This window comes from Pelodiscus sinensis, chromosome 6 (genome assembly GCF_052426305.1).
Source record: "Pelodiscus sinensis isolate ZL-2025 chromosome 6, ASM5242630v1, whole genome shotgun sequence".
NCBI classification, from domain to species: Eukaryota; Metazoa; Chordata; order Testudines; family Trionychidae; genus Pelodiscus; species Pelodiscus sinensis.
The window spans coordinates 44,415,187-44,435,340 of NC_143057.1; the positions used below are offsets into that span (position 1 = coordinate 44,415,187).

Consider the following 20,154-nt stretch of genomic DNA (forward strand, 5'->3'; position numbering starts at 1 on the left):
GCTGCGTGAGTGTGTCTACCAGCCAGGCAGTTCACAACTACTCGAGAGAGGTTATGGGGGAGAGGTAGGGTGCAAAATGGAATCTATGGGGCCGGACTCACTCATGTGCCCAGGTCTGCATGTGCCTGCGTCAGTCCCACTTCCCGCCAGCCGATTCGCTCTCCTGGCCCTGCCCCCCGCTTCTCCTCCTGATCTTCCCCGTCCAGCCCTGCTTCCGGTATCCGGTTCCCCCTGCTCCCCACTGATCTCCCCTGGCCAGTCCTGCTCCCCCCGACAACCCCCCCGCACCCCACTCCCCTCCTACCTCCTCCCCGCCAGCTGATTCTCCCCCGCTTTTCCTCCCGATCTCTCCTGGTCAGCCCTGCTGCCCCTGTCCAGCCCTGCTTCCGGAGGCTGATTCTCCCATCTTCCTCCTCCTGATTTCCCCTCTCAGCCTTCCCCATTCTCCTCCAGCCCTACTTCCGTTGGCCGCCTGCCAGCCCCCCACCTCCACCGGACAGCTCTGCTGCCCCCAGCCTGTTTCCCAGCGGCTGGTTCTCCCCCTCCCCACTCCCTTCCCGGCAGCCACACTGAGGCCTGGTGAGAAATAAGTCCTCAACCTTGTTGTCCCTCTGCAAATTTGTGTACACATAGGCACAGAAAAAGATTTAAATCAATCCCTTCCCTCTCTCTAAAACTGCAGTTTCAAAAAGTTCAATGAATAGAAGCCAATATTTTAAGTTTCTCATGTTGACTAGGCTTACAATCAATTTAGTTTTTGTTTTAAAAAATAACTGTTTTAGTTAACAATTTAATAAAAACAAACTTGATAGAAAAACTCGAATGTTTAGCTAAATTAAAAAATTCATATGCTTGTTTTGTTAAAACATTGTTTGCTGTTGAAGAAAAAAAACTTCAAAATACATAATATTGTTTTAGTTAAATTAAACAATTTAAATGTGTGCCAGGTGATGTTTTCCTCCTTATACAGCATGGTAAGAAAATCCTCCATATATTATGATTAACCTGTTAAATTGGGGTATTGGGGAATTGACCCCATAAATATCTGCTTTAATCACCTTTCGTAAATGAAATAACCAAACAATCATTCATTTTCTGATACAGCTGTAAAACTAATCTGAAAAGTTTTCAAAATAAATCACCATTTAAAATGTATAGTGTGTACCTTCTAAAAACGTATCTTGCATCTATCTCTGAATTGTGAAGAATATGTATTAAGGTTATGGCAACTAGCAAGAATGCAGTTTTATGTAGAAAACCATGCTTAAATCAAGTGTTCCTGACTTGTGATTTAAATCAAATCCACCCAGGAGTGGAGCCATTTGCTCCCCTGTTGACCACCGATTTAGCATTCCCTCTGTGTTGGAGGCACAGAAAAAGAAGGGTAGGGAGCAAGTTCCTGGCAGCCAAAACCTCCTAATCGCTGCAGAGCATGGAAGATTTTTTCAAGTGCCACATGGTGAGTACTGTCCTTGTGGGCTTCCCTCACCAGCACTTGCTGTTTTGGGTGTTTAAACATTTTAGAAATGGGAGAAGTATCTGTAAAAAAAACTGGATACATTTCTAGGGAACATATAAATAAAAAGCAAAATGAAGGGCATTAATTACATATATAGTCTTAGAACAGTGTTAGTAAAAGTCTTTGAACAGTGTTAACAAAAGTGTAATAAGACCTAGCACTTTTTCACAAAGTTTGCAACATCATCTTTTTTGTGCGTTTTTGTTTTTAGATAAGTGGCATGCTGGAGAGAAGTGTCTTGTCCGATCTCCTGAAAGTGGGAAACTTTGTGAAGCCACAATAAAGTCAGTTGAAACGGACAAGAATGGGAAATCATTTGCAGTTGTTTCTTTTTTGGGGTCTGAAGAAAAGAACATACTAACAACGAAACTCTGTAAAGCCAAAGCTGGTAGAGATCCCCGGAAAAATTTAATATTTGACGATGAAGATTTGGAAAAGCCTTATTTTCCTGACCAAAGGCTTCCATCTCCTGCAGTTGCTTATGAGTTATCTGCAGATGGGGACAGTATCCCTTATACAATTAATAGGTATCTGCGTGATTATCAAAGGGACGGGGTTCAGTTTCTCTATGGACACTATGCTCAGAAAAGAGGCTGTATTCTTGGAGATGACATGGGACTTGGAAAAACAATACAGGTATTTTGTCATCTTAAATTACTGGCTCAGATATGTCTATAGTGTTTTGCTTTATAAAACAGATAAATTATAAGAGTTAATCTCTCAATATATTAAAAAAAACCTTTTTTCCTGTGAGATGACAGAGTGACGTCATGTGTCACTGTGTCCCACAGCCCCTCCCTCTGTTCTAAGCCATGTGGCCTCCCCTCGCCACGTGGTTGGTGAGAGTTGCAAGTCGTGGCTTCCCAGCCTCTAGTTGGTTCTCCCCCACCAACTCCCTCCCAGCTCTGTGCCACATGGGCTGAGGATTAACCTTTCCCTCTGCACCCAGGCCTTGCCCCTTCACCAGCTCTGTGCCACAGGGGCTGGCAGTTAACCTCTGTCCCCACACGTCACTTCACTAACACAACATGTAATCATCATGTGACCCCTCTCCTGTCATCCATCTCCAGACAGAGACTTAAGGACACCATTCCTACCAATCCTGGCTAATAGCCATTGATGGACCTAACCTCCATGAATTTATCTATCCCCCAGTGGGGGCTCTTGTGCATTTCAAAGCTGGGGACTTCCCTGCTGGCCCTGGGCTCCATGCTCCATGCGGCGTGCCAACTTTGAAATGTACAAGAGCTCCAGTGGGGGGGGGACTCTTGTACATTTCAAAGTTGGCTGCCACTGTGCCATTGCACCCTGCCCTCTCCCACGGAGCTGGAGCTGGGTAGAACCAGCTTTTAAGCTGTCTCCCTCTTTCTAATAGAGGCAGCGAGGGGGGAAGCAACTAGTCAATTAGTCACTTACATCCCTTGTTAAATTAGAGTATTTTTAATCTGGCAAGAAGTTCTTACCTCTCCACTTCTTTTATTGAGTTTTTGGGTTGAATCCTAAAGTATCTAATATATGGCTCATTCCCCCTTTGTCTAATTTCTGCCTGAGCCCCTCCGACCCATTTATTCTGGTGTAAAATTCTCCCCACCGTGTCTTCTGGGAACCTTAACTGAAAACTTTTCTTACTCACTTGCACAATGAGATTCAATGTGCAAGTAACATTAAAGTTTTCTCTTTAAAAAAGCATAAGTGTACATTTGTCAAAGTGTCTCTCTGGGGAGAGTATTTATAAGTGTCCCACACAGTGTGAGTCTTCCTCTTGCTACTGTAACATTCTCAGTTTGAATAAAACGAAACTGCTTATGTTTGCATAATGCTGCACCTGATGTTGCCTGGGTCAAATGCACTCAAATACCGTAGAGGTAAAAATATTTTTATACTCTAAAAAGCCAGTATCTCCTACAACCTATTGAAAACATCTATTCAAAGATATTTAGCAGTCAATTTCAATACTGTTTATATTTTTATAGCCATTTTGGATTTTTGCAGTGTATCATATTTTAGTTGTCAATATTATGTTAACTACCTTTGACATTCTGCTCGCTCTGTAAATCCCTTTCAAAGGAGAAGGAATACAAATAGTAACACATGTTCACTGCAGTGTGTTTACTATTTTTAAAATATAAACTAAAAAATTCTTAAACTGTTTTCTTAACCTTGATCAACCTGTTTAATTGATGCTCTGTAATAATATGTAAAGCAGGGGTGGGTGGTGATAAGATTTTGGTAAGTGGTCAAGGACTGCACTTTTCTGTGAAGGGGTTGTGGGGTCTAGGATGGAAGTTGGGTGCAGAAGGGAGCTCGGGGTAGGGGACTGAGGTGCAGGAGGAGTGTGGGATCTGAGAGGGAGTTTGGGTGAAAGAGTAGGTTTGCAGCATGCAAAGTTTTCTCTGCTCCCTCCAGTGCAGAGGAAGATGGAGCAGCTAGCCATTCTGAGCCCTGGTCCTGCTCCCTGCCTGTGCATCCAGTAAGGTGGGCCATAGGCCAAACTGAAAGGCGTGGTAGGCTGGATCCAGCCCCCGAGCTATATCTTGCCCATCCCAATCTAAAGAATGAAAAACTCGTTCTAAAAGTGCAATGTGTCATTCATAACTAGAATGGAAAGTACTCTCATCAAGCTGAATTTAAAATTTTACCTCTGCATACAGAAGGCATAGACTATTTTAGAGAGCAGGATTTCTAAAAGTTTGAATATGAAATAGTTTGCCCACAAAAGTGAAGCTGATAAATGAGGCTGGGATAATAGTGAGTGGAATGATTGCCTGCAGTGCCTTATAGTTGTATGGAATAGTTAATTATGAAGGGATAGATTTTTTTTTTTTTTTTTTTTTTTTTTTTTTTTTTTTTTTTGCAACATACTGAACTTGCTTAGCACCCAACTGATTTTATGTAGTTGTTTGGAATTGCAATGTGATAGACTTTCTAATTGCTATACCAACTTTGAAAAATAATGCGTCATTAAAAGCAGTTCCACCAACAGCAATTCTGGGCCCCACGGCAGGATGGTTCAGTGGGACCCCAGAAGCATACATAAGCCGTGTGCATGCAGACACAGTCCACCTAACATTTAGGAAGTGCTGTGCCTGTGCTGGCTGGAGCCCAGTGAGCTACAACCTGTGCTGACTGATGCTTAGCGAACAGCTGGCACGGCCAGGACCTCCAAGTGCCCATTCAATAGGGTTGCCAGCTGTTTAATCAGGCAAACCCAAAGATCTTTCCTCTATCACCTGCTGCATCCCTTCCCTGAGGTCATGTCCCTGTCCTGCCCCTCCACACTCCATCCCCCTTTCCTCTCACTCACTCTCTCTCACTTTTACCAGACTGGGGCAGGAGATTGAGTGGTGGGAGGGAGTGCTCAGTGTACGCTCTGGGAGGGAGTTTGGGTGCTGACTCTGGGCTTGGCCAGGGTATGGAGGTCAGATTTTTGGTGCTTATCTTGGGTGGCTCCCGAAAGTGACATACACACCTCTTTGGCAACAGCTCCTAATGAGGGGATCTCTACGCACCACTGCCCATAGGCAACTTTAAAATGACTGGGGCCCTGGGCAGTTGGCCCCTCAGCCTCTCATTGGTGTTGCTGATTAAAAGAGGTCTTACATATTTTAAAATATACTCTGCTACTTGAGTTACAGCAAGGGCAGTGCAATGTGAGTGAAAGTACAGAAGAGGCAGGAGACACACTTATGTGTAGAAAACATTACTATTTTGAAAAAAGTACTGTATTATGTATATTCAGTTACTTTAATTGATCATTTAGCATGTATCAGAAAACCTAATTTACAATGCTTGTAAACATCTCTTCCTCATCATGCTTATTGATTGGGATGTCCGTGTGCTTGACTACATGATTATAGGCTTATTAGTTAATCTTATCGACTACACATATTGCATCCTGCCCCCTGCTGCCACTGTATCAGAGGTAGCAGGGGCAGAGAGTGCGGGAGCCCGGTACCATGAAGAGCCGGCTTTTAAATTGGTTCCCCATGAGCACTAAACCCACTGAGCTGCCTGCCATTCCAGCGCTGCTACCTCTGATGAAGAGTCCCCCATCCCTGGGGACTATCGAATTGTTGTGTAACCAATAATATTTTGTGTGGTTACATGCGTATTTGGTTAATTGCTATCTCACATCCCTATTGTTTATATGCTGAGCGTCCCATCCCTGTGTCAAACTACAGTGTAATGCTGGGATGTCCTTAGTAAATACTATTGCAAACAGTGGATGAGATGGAAGTGGGCTTTTTTTCCCCCACTTAAGAATTTTTTTTTATCATAATGAGGTGTCCAAAAACACTAGTGCAAATATTATAAACAAATATGATCTTCTCTTGGCCCTTCACATTAGCCAGTGGGAAATGATATTGCAGTGTTTCCCAGATCCCGGTATATTGTGTATATTGCTAGTTGACTGTGTAAGGAAAGAGCCTGTAAATGTTTCTGTGTCAGCATGGGGAAGAGTGCCTATAAAAACATTTTCCCAGAATGATAATTTGGTTTGTTATTTTGGAGATGAAGTACCATTCTGTCCTATGATCAATCCAGAGATTAGATTGCAGTTTGGAACTCATGCTCTGGTTAATTTTTATTTTGTGATTTTCTTTGAGGCTTAATTTAAACTTTCTGCATAATGGATGACTCAGTTTCTGTAAATTATTTGTTAAACTTCTATTCAATACAGTTTATTTTAGTAGCCCACACCTCCCCCAAGGCTGATAGAGCTTTGAAACTTCTGAATTTCCTAAAGTTCTCTCTTCAAAAAGTCTGTAAATCAGCCTAAAAATCTCATTTTCAGTTGTAATATTGCCTACGAATTCTCAAGATGACAATTCATTTCACAACTAAATTTCATTTAAATCAGATGGACTCAGTTTTATTTTCAGAGTCAGGGTTTCGATATGGAGTATTTTATAAACTCTAGGAAAATACTGTTGGTTTTTAATACCGCAAGAACATTAAGGAGACACCGCATGAGGTTAAATTAGCACATTAAAGCTCCAATCCTGCAAGCTATTCTGAATAAATGAGCTGCTCTTATGTATATCCTCACAGAAGTCATTGAGGCTCTGTTGAAATCATTGGGACTCTATAGGTATGGAGATCTGCCCATGTGCAACAATTTGCAGGATTTAGTTTTAGGAGCATAATGGTTAAACCTGATGAACTCTTGAGTTTCTGAAATTGTGTTTAAACTCCTCCTTCCCTCTTCCCAAACATTATCCTACAGATTACGTGGGGCTGACATGTCTGCTGTAAATTAAAGAAATTAATATTTCAGGCAGCGATTTCCTTAATCCATATTGGCTGCCGGATTGCCTTCTGTTATATCATAGTCACAGCTGGGTGGGTTATGGCAGGCTTAATTTTAAATTTCCTTATATTTGTCCATTTAATGTTTAAAATAACATTATTTTAACTTATCTTAGTGGCCTCTCCTTATATGAAGAAATAATTTTATTTACTGTTTTTCTTTATGGAGGCAGGGGTAGTGCTGGTGGGTAGTTTATGAGTTGCAAGATCTTGACTGCTTTTCCAGCACACCTGGAAAAGAGGCTACAAAGAAAGTTAAAGGCTTAAGAACGTATAAGGGGTAATATTTATTTTTTCCTAATGATTTCCTTAAACATCTGACCACCTAAGTAGTTCTGCTATAAAATAGTTATTACAGAACATTCTGAGAAATGTTGTAACAGGATGGATTTATAAAATAATTTATGTATGTTTATTTTACGGGGTTCAAACTATCTTGTTTCCTGAGGTTCTGTCTCCCATGTCTATCTATTATGAGGTGACTCAGATAAAAGTTAAATGTTTTTGGCTTCAGTTCCCCTTCTTATGCTTCTGATTCTCCAGTTTGCTTCCTGCTTCAGTTGAAGGAGCAGCAGGTTTCTCTGACAGAATGTCCTTTCTCGGACCTTTGTCATAAATGCCAGCATGTGAACATTTGATGGGGATAATTCTTCAAATAATTGAAGGTTCTGAAAGACACTAGAGGTTTTTATTATTTTCTGGGACATTTCAGTTTATGCTTGAAAGGGTTAAAATAAATTTTATACCACCGTGGCCACCAAACACCTATTATTAAAATTCACTGATATGTATGAACACCAGAACTGTCTTATCCCCTCCGTTTATATGAAGAATTGTGCCTAACATTCTATTGCCACCTCCTGCCCCACGAGGCATCTTTCCATTCTCCTGCCCCACATGGTTGCTCTTTCCTTTGCAAGTTTATTTTGGGATAGCTTAGTATTCTTTGTTGGCTCTCTCTCCACCATTTCATGTTGGATAACTCCTCTCAATGGTGCTAATAGCTAGGGTTGCCAGATGGTTTCAACAAAAATACTGGATACACTTGACTACATCACAATCTACACTACATCTTATTTAGAAAATACCAGACATTTATATTTTCTCAATTTGTTTCCCAAACAGAAAGCTCAAATACTGGACTGTCCGGTTCAAAACTGGACACCTGGCAACCCTGCTAACAGCTTTAGTTCTGTCGTGTTATGAACAGCTGTGAGGAATAAAGGAACCGCTGAACTTCCAAAAGATGAGCACTGCAGTGGCAGAACAGTTGTTTCTTACTTCTGCATAGTACCTGGGACACTACACCCAGGTTGCTTTTAATAATGTTCTGGCTAAACTTTGTCAATAGCCATGTTTGTGCTTTCTGTTTGATTTGGATGACCACAGAAGTGTAGCTCAAAGTAGCTCACACTGTGGGTCTCTAGCTATTTCTTTAGAATGTTGAAGCATATGTACCTGCATTGCCCCAAGCCACTCACATTCCAGACTGGGAGGTAAGCTGAAGTCAGCGGATAATGTGGCTTTGCTGTACTTCTGCCTCTGAATCCAATGGAAAATGCTAATCCTGTTGCTAGTCTCAGAATTGGAAGATCCAGGGCTGTATCCTGGGATGCAGCGACTCTGACTCTGGGGCCATTTTGGATAATAAGCTGAATGTGAATTGCAAGTGCAATGCTGGCTCAAAGGTCTAATCTCATACTTGAATGCGTGAACAAGGCAATATCAGGTTGGATTAGAGAGGTTATATTACTGCTGTATTTGGTGCTAGTGTTACTGTTACTGGAATACTGCATCCAATTCAGATATTCACAACTGAAGAAGGATGATGCTAAATTGGAGAGGGCTCGGAGAGAGCCACAAGGATGATCAAAACAGTGTCTTATTCGGTAGTCTGTGCACCTCTGGGGGTCAGCTGACTATATCTAAAAGGTTGTCATTACCATAAACAGTGGTTTTCAGCATGTGGTCTATGACTCCTGGGGGAAGGATGCAGCCTATGTCTAAGTTTCCAAAGGGTCCACATTCAAAATTTTTTAGGGAGCTGTAAATTTTAAAAAGTTGAAAACCACTGGCTTAAAGGATTTGAAAATATGCCTCATAGTGATTAAGATCCTTGAATCCGTGTTCAGTTTAACAGAGAAGATTAAGAAGTGACAGGATTATAGTTTACAAGTACCTATTCGGGATGTTAAATAGCGGTTAATAGGATAATCAAGTAGTGGATGGAATTTCCATCAACTACTCGATTAGTCAATTAAGAGGGTTAGCTCCTAGGGGCAGCATGAGGCAGAACTGAGCAGTCCCGGCTTGTACTGGCTCTGGGACTGCTGCGGCTCTGCTTTTTAAATCCACTGTGCCTTTGCATCCTCTATTCCCCCTCATGGAGAATGCAACTAGGGGATGGGGAGCAAGTAGTCGAGTAGTGACTTGACTATCTGATAACCCTAGGCTTGTCGGGGAGTTGACTACTCAATTAGTTGCTTATATCCCTAGTACTAACGTGAGGCTCCAAAATTTGTTGGGCCCTCTTCAGTCTGGCAGAAAAGGATGTAACAAGATCCTATGGCTGGGAGTTGAAGCTAAACAAAGATGAGGAAATTTTTTACAGTAAGGATAATTAGACGCCGGAACAGGTTAAAGTTATGAATTCTTTGTTGCTCACAATTGTTTAAACAGGAATTGATTCAGGAAAGTCCTCTGGCCTGTGTATACTGGAGGTCAGACCAGCAGATCATAGGTCTTCCCTTCTGGCCTTATATATGAAATACAGAAGAACAAATATTAATAGGTTGGGCAATAGCGTTCCCATTAAGCTGCCAGCACAGCTCAGCTTCACAGGTGATTAATCAGCCCTGCCCAGTCAGTCAGCCTGTGTACAAAGACCTGAGCCTCTGACTGCATGGGGCAGATTAATCACCTGTGAATATGTGCTTCTGCACAGCTTAGAGGGGACACTGTGGGGCTACCATCAGTTTAAAATCCTTTCTCTTCTTTCTCCAAAGGAAATTTTGGAGTGAAGTTTCAGGTGAACTAACCACATCCGTGCTGCTTCTGTTTTCTCATTCTCAAGGATGAAGTCAGCAAAATCTAAGAATGCTTAGTACCTTCCAGATCATGCCCTAAATATCTGCTGTCTGAAGGACATACTTTTTTTTTTCAGTATATTGACTGTAAATTGCATTCTTTCTCTAGGTAATTTCTTTTCTGGCTGCAGTACTACATAAAAAGGGAACACGTGAAGACATTGAAAATAATATGCCAGAGTTTTTACTGAGGACAGTGAAAAAAGAACTAACAGATATGCCCAAAAAGGTACAGATTTTAATTGATACAGACTTACAAATATATTGGTGATAACGGGAAAGGCTCTGCTAGTTTTTAAAAGCTTGTTTGTCCCGTAGAAAATATTCTTGCATATACCAGGTTTTGTGGTGTTATCTAATTTGTTTGTAGAAATTCAGATATTCATGGATTTTTGATAATGCAACAGAGGCAATGCTATATTACGTACAGAAACTGCTTTTAAAAAAGTAAGTTAAGTTGCAAAGTCAAACACTCAATACTTGGGTAATGCTAGTGTAACTTTAATTCAGTGGTCCCCAACCTTTTGGGGCTGCTGTGCGTCCGGGGGCAGGAGCCACACATGCGCCGCGCGTCCGGGGGCAGGGGCCGCGCACTCGGGGCCTGGGGCGCAAGAATGGCTCGGGCCGGCCCTGGTCACTCGGCGAGTGCACATAAATGCCCCAGCGGGCACCATGGTGCCTGTGGGCGCCACGTTGGGGACCACTGCCTTAATTCTTCCATGTGTATCCTTACTGTGCACTAAATGAGGCAGGTGTCCTATGGAAAACTACATATGATCATACGAGTAGTCCTGTAGCAGCTTAGAGACTAACAAAAAATTGTGTGTGTGTGTGTGTGTGTGTGTGTGTGTGTATCATAAGCTTTCATATCTGAGGAAGTCGGTTTTGCCCACAAAAGTTCATGATACTATATATTTTTGTTAGGCTGTAAAATGCTATAGGGCTACTCATTTCTTTAAAATTACAGGCTAACATGTCTACACTCTGAGACTTAGTACATATGTAATTGAAACCTATAAGCAATGCAAGCAAGAGAATGAAAATGGGGGTGTTCAACAGCTCATATCAGGAGTCATTTTTTAAGACAAAGTGACAGTACTTCTCCAGCGTGAGAGCTTTCACTTGGATAATATCAGAGCCCCGCTGCAAATGATGGAGGTTTTAGTGCATCTCTAAAACTATTAGAGGGATAGCTATCAGCTCCCTTCATAATGACTGCTTCAAGTTGACACGTCTTTTTGTTGGCTCAAAATGACATTTCATATCTGTCATAAGCTATAAAATGTTGAATGCTAGACAAATGATGATTTTAGAAGTGAGGCTATATGATTTCCTTTGTAAGATATATAATGTTAGCAAATAGATGAATTAACTAAAAGTTTATATTGAATATCTGATCAATTCCTTTACATAAAGTAATTTGCTAAATGGAAGCTTTTTCAATATCCTGTCTGAGTTGGTCCCACAGTCCTTTAAATGATAAGGATTATAAAAGATTATGGAATTAATACTATTTAATATTTAAATATTGATTTTTATCTGCATATCTTAAAGCACTTCTCAAACGAGGTTAGGGTTTTTCCCATTGTACAGATGAGAGAACTGAGGTACAGAAGTTAAGTGACTTTCCAAGGTGTCACAACCAGGAGTAGAATCTAGTCTCCTATTTCTCAGTCCTGTGTCCTATTCAACTGCTTGTACCAATTAGCAGTCGTATGTTTCTTTTTACCAAAGCCATGTACACATATTATGTCCTTATTCTTCACTTAAGACAAATACACCAAGAGTCTTAAAAGTAAATTTGAAATACTTTATTAAACAGAACTTCACAATTGAATCTAGAACATATGTACTGTATTAGAATATATGCATAGAACTAAAATACATGTTGTCAAAAGACTGAAATCAACTATCTACCACAAACAATTATAGTGTTCAACATTTTTCTGTCAAATGTGTTAATATTGCTAATGCCTAAAATAAATTTTATAAAATGTGAATCAATATTGGCCTTTTGAGGCTAGTAGTAGCAAATATAGTTAATAGTCTAATGTATATAATTCCATTGCAGGTGTTTTTTGATTCTTATTTGCTTCTAAGAACAGCAATTGTGGTGTAGTAGAACGTGCAAGTAGAGGGAAGACATAAAACTGTATTCTAGTCTAACAACTAGCTTTGTGACATCTAACAAGTTACTGAATCACTCTGTGCCTCTCTTTTTCCCATCTGTAAAACATTTTGCATTTCATCTGTTTACTCTCACTGTCCATATGAAGTAGATTATTTTGTAAAACATATAACTTGAATAACTACCATTATTGCTTTAAAGGATTACTCCTGTTGAGGCTGTTTTATTTTATGTTTCCTTTTATGACCCCACGCTGCAAATAAACTCAGATGACTTTACTTTTATGAGTTTTTCCTCTAATTTTCTTTCCAAATTATCTGTTCAGTTCATGTAACTCTAAGCAAATAATAAATATCCATGGAAAATAAGATAAAATTAAAACTTTTAAATACTAAAGTAATGTTCATTATTTTGACTTTTGCATGACAGTTCTTGATAAAATGCTTTTGACATTGGTTCTGCAGCAATATGATGACAATCTGTTTGTTTTTAGACGTTCCTAATAGTGGCCCCTCTTTCTGTGCTTTATAACTGGAAGGATGAGTTGGACACTTGGGGCTATTTCAGGGTCACTATTTTACATGGCAGTAGAAAGGATAATGAACTAAGTCGCATAAAGCAGGGAAAATTTGAGATTGCTTTAACGACATATGAGACGCTTCGCCTATGTTTGGATGAACTCAACAGGTAATGTAATATTCTAACTCATTTGTGCAAATGCTATTTTTTGTAGTGGTCTGTGTTTGGTTTTAATCTTTTTATAGCTATTTAAAAACTGTGAATCTAACTTCACACTAGGAGGTGGAATGCGGAGAGACATTCTATCTGTATTCAGAGAATGTGCCAAACAATCTTTCTTTCTAATGGGTGACTTTCAAGAAGATAGCTATTGGAATGATAGTTGTATTAAAAGTTAGAACATCAGGCAGATTAGTCTCTGTCTCTCCCCCAAACTGTTCCCTGCAATGACCACTAAAATATATGTGATACCTGAGGCTTGATACCTTGAGAACCTTGCCCTAGACATTGGTTTTTCATTTATATGGTACGCTTCCAGGATTGTCGCTTTAAAGTGTAAGAGCTGTATAGAATTGCTGTGAAGTAATGGAAACAGCTTCCTGCATGGCTATGGCTTCCCTTTGATCAAAATATCACAACGTTGAATCACTGGAAGAGTGATTTCTAGTCTGTTGTAGTCCAGTTCTTTTAGTTTTCAGCCATTTTGTCTTTACAGATTATACAGGCAGTCCCCGGGTTACATACAAGATAGGGACTATAGGTTTGTTCTTAAGTTGAATTTGTATGTAAGTTGGAACTGGCTCCAGATTCAGCCGCTGCTGAAACTGATCAGCGGTTGACTACAGGAAGCCCTAGGCAGAGTTGCTCTGTCCCCGGCTTCCTGGAATCAGCCGCTGATCAGTTTCAACAGCGGCTGAATCTGGACTCCTGGGACAGAACAGCTGGGGCACTGCCCGGTAGGTCCCCGCAGGACCAACCCGGCAGCACCCCAGCTGCTCTACCCCAGGCGTCCCGCAACAAAAGCCTGGTCTGCTGGGGGAGGGGCGCACTAGCTGCGCTCCCCCCTCTCCCCTCCCCCAGCAGATCAGGGAGACCCGAGCAAAGCCACGGAGGCCCCGCTGCCCGTGTGGCTTTGCTCCTTTGCCCTGGAGCAAAGCCGCAGAGGCGGGGGACCCCGCCGCCTGTGCGGCTTTGCCCCGGGGCAAAGGAGCAAAGCCGCACGGGCAGCGGGGTCCCGCTGCCTGTGCGGCTTTGCTCGGGTCTCCCTGCTGTGCTGGGGCGTCCCCCCCAGCACACCAGGGAGACCCGGAGCAGCTTTCCTCACCCCGGAAGACACGGTGGCGGGACCGCTGCGCTCTGGGCGGTCCCGCCGCCCGCGAGCTCCGGGGCGAGAAAAGCCCCGTTCGTAAGTGCGGATCCGACATAAGTCGGATCCGCGGAAGTCGGGGACTGCCTGTACCTATGTGGCATACAACCAAAATAAGGCATGGCATAATTAATTCCCACACCTTATTAGTGTGCAGCAGTTTTACTGGTTGTAGGAAGGACACTGTCCAGAGGTGGATTACTGGGCCAAATTGCTGCAGTTTTTCAAAACCATCAATGTAACACAGCCCACATAGTAACCTCAAACTCACACAGCACCCACCACAGCATACGTCCCTGGCTTGCCACCTGCACTCATATCACAACACAACTCAAATGCAAATCAACACAAATTTTCTAGTACTTTCCGTAATCTGACTCATGTTTCTGGTGAGAGCCAGGTGGAATGTTAGTCTAAAGGTTTTGTGATCATTGGAATGTGACAGTCGATCCGAGGAGGTGGGAATGACAGCTGTGTGCAGTAACAAAAAGGTAATGGTGCAGCTCTGAACAAACTTTGGGCAACATGTATTTTTAAAATTCTCAGCCATTTTATCTTGATAAATTGCACAATATCCTCACACAAATGAACACCACTAACTTAGCACAAATATCCCAGAACACACAATAACCCCAAACACAGACAGCACCTTACCACAGCAAGCACGCTTCATTGGCCGCTTGCACAAATCAACACAAGATTTCCTAGCACAGTTCACATATTTGCCCACCGTTGCTCATACTAAAGCTTTGGGTCATCAAGAGTACTACACCATGCAGCTGTTGCGTGAAGGAGGTCTGTATCCACTCTTAGTGGCCATACTTTAATTGTCTCATGGAGAACCTACCCCCTCATCTGTGACCCCACAGATAGCCTCACCACCATGATCATCTAATATATTTGTGGCAACAACAGCAGTTGCCTACATGAGAGAGTATTGTTAGGAAATGATTTAATATATATTTAGCTGTCTTTCAATGCAGTTTAGCATAGATCTCTCCACAGGGTGCTGCTGCTTCTCTTCTCCCCTTCCCCCAATATCTACAGTATATGAACTTCTGGTGTGCAGTGCAAATGGTTGATGCCCATTTTTTTTTTTTTCAAGTATCAGAGAGGTAGCCGTGTTAGTCTGAATCTACAAAAGCGGTGAGGGGTCCTGTGGCACCTTATAGACTAACCGAAGTGTAGGAGCATAAGCTTTCGTGGGCAAAGACCCACTTCGTCAGATGCATGTAGTGGAAATTTCCAGAGGCAGGTATAAATATGCAGGCCAGAATCAGGCTGGAGATGACGAGGTGGATCCAATCTTGCTTGATTGGATCCACCTCATCATCTCCAGCCTGATTCTGGCCTGCATATTTATACCTGCCTCTGGAAATTTCCACTACATGCATCTGACGAAGTGGGTCTTTGCCCACGAAAGCTTATGCTCCTACACTTCGGTTAGTCTATAAGGTGCCACAGGACTCCTCACCATTTTTTTTTTTCAGGTTGTGTTGGTCCCTCAATTCAGGAAATTTCAAGTAAGAATGTGTGTCCTTAATACCCCGAAGGACTTTATAGAATTTGAGGAATCCTGCTTTCCAGTTTGTGTCTGCTATAGTTTATGAGTATAATCAATCGAGCGATTCAGCATTGACTGTTTAAATACTAGAGAGTTCACAGTACAAACATGCTGACAGCTTGACATAGTCTCGTAGTTTAAACAGTTAGGTTCACCTTCTGGAGTTGATAAGTTTAGACAGAATCATAGCTGAAGAGATTCCTATAGCTATCTATGTCAATCTAGCCTTGTTTAAAAATACGTGATTTGGAATAGAGATGTCAGAATCTGTGTGAGAGGTAAGAGTAATCCTTATGCTCATATTTCTTTATTCATGAGTATAAAGAATTAGTTGAAATTACTTGGTTACTTTCAGATATGCTCATTCCTATTCCTTGTTCTGGTCTAGTCATGCTTTTCTCTTTTATGTCCTCTTGCGAGGATTGGACTTTCTTACAGTAGATTTGTGGGATGCAAGACACTGGCATGGGCTACTTGACTTAGAGTATTTCAGTAGCACTGAATGAAGGTTCAGTCTTAAAAATAAATTAATCTAAAATAGGTTTGGTTTTTTTTAAATCGGCAAAAAAACGTGATATTTTCAAATATTCCAGCTCCTAATTGCAGCTGCTTGATTGTATTAAAGGAACATCAATCTGGAAATGAGTGGTATTTTGAAACTGTGGCTTGGTGATTCAGGATTAGTAATCTGATATGAATCGTTTCACCTCTAGGTCATGGGGTTTTACTTTGTTCCAGACTAATAGTAACTAAAAGTTGTTACCATCCCGTGGATACTGATAATGTTCAGATTTCTTTTGGAACAGTTGTCCACAGTTCCATTGTTGCTAGACATGCAACTTTCCCTTTCCCGCCCCATCCCTCCAACCTTTTAACCAGTCTCCCCAATATCATTTTGTAGATACAGACTTAATACAAATACCCCTCTGAGACTTGTCATAGTATCATTAGCAGTTGAGATAATATCCTGTCATCCCTACAGTTGATCCCTTCAAGACATATTTCAGACTCATCATTAAGGAAGTTTCCCCTACTACTGCTACCCATGCTGTATCTGTTACGTGGGGAAAATGGACAATTTCAGTTAGCAGGGTTCTCAGTTTGCTACCTTTAATAACAGTTACATTAACTTTTTAATTTTTTTCCCTAAAAGTGGAGATAGTGGTATAAAAGGTTGCTTGGTTAATGGCCCAAGAGATGGATAGTCTTTCTCTTTCTCAAAATAGGTATAGCATCATTGGCCACAAAATCCTTGTCAGGGCGCTAAATTATTTTTTAAAAGAAAGGTCTAATCTCAATAAAGGCAGGAGTCCATCAAAATAATGCTTGGGTGATTGAGCTGGCTGCTGGGTTAGAACTGACTTAATTTCTAGTCTTAGCAAAATAAAAATAAAACTCCATGTGAATAACAGAGTATGAATGTAATCAAATTCCCACATGCAAGCTTTAAAAAGTGAGCAGTGCAATTTTCTGATGCATATTTTCATTATACAATTGCTTTAATACCCAAGAAAGGGAGCAAGATCCTCTTAAACTATAGTTTAAGGGACACTGCCATCTTGAAATCTGAGTTACTTAAAATTAAAAATCTTAGCTATTATGCCCATTTACCACCATTGCATGTAGTGGTAAAACCAAAGTTTACAGTCTCCTGAAACATCATTTCTCTTGCTTTTATCTGTGTGAAGGATCTGAACAAATAAACTATAGTGAAAATATGTACACACAATAAGATGTAAATACATAAAGGAAGCTGGGAAAATAGCTGGGTTTTTTCAGTTACATTAATATTAGGTATTACTTGTAACAATAGGACTTTGAACTTTTTAAAGTTGATCGCATTTCTTGTCACTTGCTTTTAGGCAATAAATGTGAGGCAGCACAGCTAATTGCACAGCACAGCACTTGCTTTTAGGCAATAAATGTGAGGCAGCACAGCTAAAACTAAATACATGTTGTGAGATAATGCAAGTTACAGCTAAATGAAACTATTTCCAATTGATCCCCAGCCTAGAATGGTCTGCTGTCATTGTAGATGAAGCACACAGAATCAAGAATCCAAAGGCTCAAATAACCCAAACTATGAAAGCTTTAAAATGCAGTGTTCGTATAGGTCTTACTGGAACCATTCTTCAGAATAACATGAAGGAGTTATGGTGCGTCATGGACTGGTAAGTAAACAGTTAATTTTTAAATTCAGATTTAACCATAGAAGAGGTAGGGTGGTGATGGTATGAGGTTTGGCAGTGTCGAGAAATAGGGTCATAGTGGAAATTCCATCACCCTTTTGCCTTCTATCCTTCTAAAATACATGCGGTCTCCCACCAGGGCATTGCCCATAAACTGTAGGAATAATCCATCTTTTATACTAGTCTTGGATATCTTGTAAATTTGGTGTCCTCTTCACCACCTCACTCTTTAGGGAACTATTAAGCAGGAGAAGACTACTTTTCTCTTATTGTTACTGCTCCTAACTTCTCTCCACTGGGTCTTTCTTTTCCAGTCCTGTAATTCCCTCACTCCATCCCACACTCTGCAGAATAAGAACAATTATTTAGCTCAAGCACTCTGCTCCCTGCTCTGTCAAAAACAGTAGTTCCTGACCTTTTTTTATACCGCCAACTGGCAAACTCATTCAAAAATTGTTGGCGGATCAGCATAGAAATATTTGCATATTTATTATGGTAATTAATTCATTTATATATTTGGATATTCATTGTGACAAAGTAAGTGGTCATGTGTTATTTTGCATTACATCTGTACACAATGAATAACCCACCAACCACTTCTCCAAGTTTGCCCACTTTATGAGGGCTATTGTTCTTCTTTGCCTCCCTCCCACCTCATTCCCTTTGCCTCAGGAACACCCCCCCACACACTCACACCAGCACCTGGAGACTGGCCCCCAAGCTGTCCCGACTCCCACCTCCAGCCCGTCAGCACTGCCCAGGGTGAGCCTGATCCCTACCTTGCTCTTCAACTGCTATTGGCACCAAGCCCTCGTACGTCTGGCTATCTGGCCCATGGCCCTGTGCTGTCAGTTGTTGGCCTGGGTGGCCGGGTGCTCCGGGCCCGGCTGGAAGGGGAAGTGGAAGAGCAGCTTGTTGCTGCTGCTCGAGCTCATCAGGATCATGCTGATGGGGCTGGTGCTCTCGCCCATCCCCTCCCCCCCACCACAGGGCAGGCGGAGAAGCTGCTGTCACCAGTGCTCCCCCTTGCCTCACAGCTCTCCATGCAAGTGGTAGCCGTGGGCTGTAGACATGCCTCAGCTTAGGGGCCTAGCAGGGCCCCTTGAGAAGTGAAGACTGGCGGACTTCTGGTTCCGTGCATGCGCTCCATTGCCGACTAGCGCTGCTCTTCCGGATCTCATGGAGCAGCCTGTGCTGCAGTTGGGTGGTGTCTTCCTTGGGACTGGGCCTGCTTCTGTGAGGCATGAGGCATCCCCCCTTCTTCCTTGTGCCCCGCACTGCTCAGTCCCATATACACATTCAGGCCCGGCGCAGACCCCCGAGCACTCACCTACCACACCTCTCACTGTGCACTTCTCTGGGGGGGGAAGCAATGGGGCGTGACCCAGCAGCATGCTGTGGCCCAGCAAGCAGCTGTTCGCAGCCTGCCACCAGTCTGTGGACTGGTGTTTGGGAATTGCTGGTCTAAAGCACATGACTCAGATTAATGTAGATAGGAGTTCTGTGTGTTTGTCATGATGCTTATTAGTAGTGACCAAAATGTGGTAGGTGTTATGCAAATATATAGGAAATGACAGTTGCTGGCCCAAAGAACTTTAAAGGGGGGGGGGAAGGAAGACCCCAGATGAGGGAATAAAAAGTGCAAACAAAAGTAATCTTCCCTTAGTTGCAATTTTAAAAATCTTGACTATGGAGCAATTGTGGGGTGAGGTGAAATGTCAGGAAGGGGATGAGTTAAAGCAAAGCTTAATGTAATTTCCAAGCAACTAAAATGTTAAGATGGTGTTAGAATAGATTACCCAATGAGGGGTATTGCTCAGCAAATGCCTAATGAGTTGAATATTCCTGTTGTTTTCTTTAGATTCATATTTATTAAAGTATTTGATATCTCTGTAACCTGATGAAATTAAGGTAGCAAGAATCAAAGTCAGCATTGTCAAAGCTTGGTGCTTAAACTTTAGGCCAGGAGCGGGGAACCTAAGGTCCGGGGGCGAAATGCGTTCCCATAGCCTGCCTGGATTCAGCCCCTGAGGCTAAAAACTCCCCCCAACTTTGGGGAGACAGACCTCACTGGCACTCCCTCCTTACCGCCCTCCTCTGGCCCCCACCGTAGGGCTGAAGCACACAAAATCTACTACCCTGGGCCTCGCTAGGCTCTGGTATGCAAGGGGAATGTGGGGAGTTTCTTTCTCCTTCTCAGTCAGGGGGCATGTCAGTGAGGAGTGGGGGGTCAGGGAGGGGTGTTTTTTTTTTTTTTTTTTTTTTTTTTGCTTCTCACTTGTGTGCGTTGCGCAACTGATTTTTCTGTGTGTCAAAGGCCTCCAACCCAATAAAGGTTCCCCATCTCTGCTTTAGGCACATAAATCCTTATACAGGATTCTAAGTAATAGCCTCCTGGCTCATAACACCTATCTCTACTGAGCCTGCAGATGCTGAATTCTTTTGAAGATTGAGTCATTATTACTGAAGAGAC

The 20,154-nt window shown here is 42.0% G+C and overlaps 1 protein-coding gene across 10 annotated transcripts in view; it reads left to right on the top strand.

Annotated features, from left to right (window-relative positions):
* The window catches only part of ERCC6L2 (ERCC excision repair 6 like 2), a 119,870-nt gene that overhangs the window by 8,410 nt on the left and 91,306 nt on the right, over positions 1-20,154 (top strand). For 9 of the 10 annotated variants that reach the window (XM_089779258.1, XM_089779262.1, XM_089779263.1 and 6 more), the window contains exons 3-6: positions 1,731-2,155; positions 10,025-10,144; positions 12,537-12,730; positions 17,502-17,663. In XM_089779258.1, the coding sequence (XP_089635384.1) occupies positions 1,731-2,155; positions 10,025-10,144; positions 12,537-12,730; positions 17,502-17,663 (901 nt within the window). The remainder of the gene's footprint in view (positions 1-1,730; positions 2,156-10,024; positions 10,145-12,536; positions 12,731-17,501; positions 17,664-20,154) is intronic. The other variant, XM_089779261.1, reaches the window with a different exon arrangement.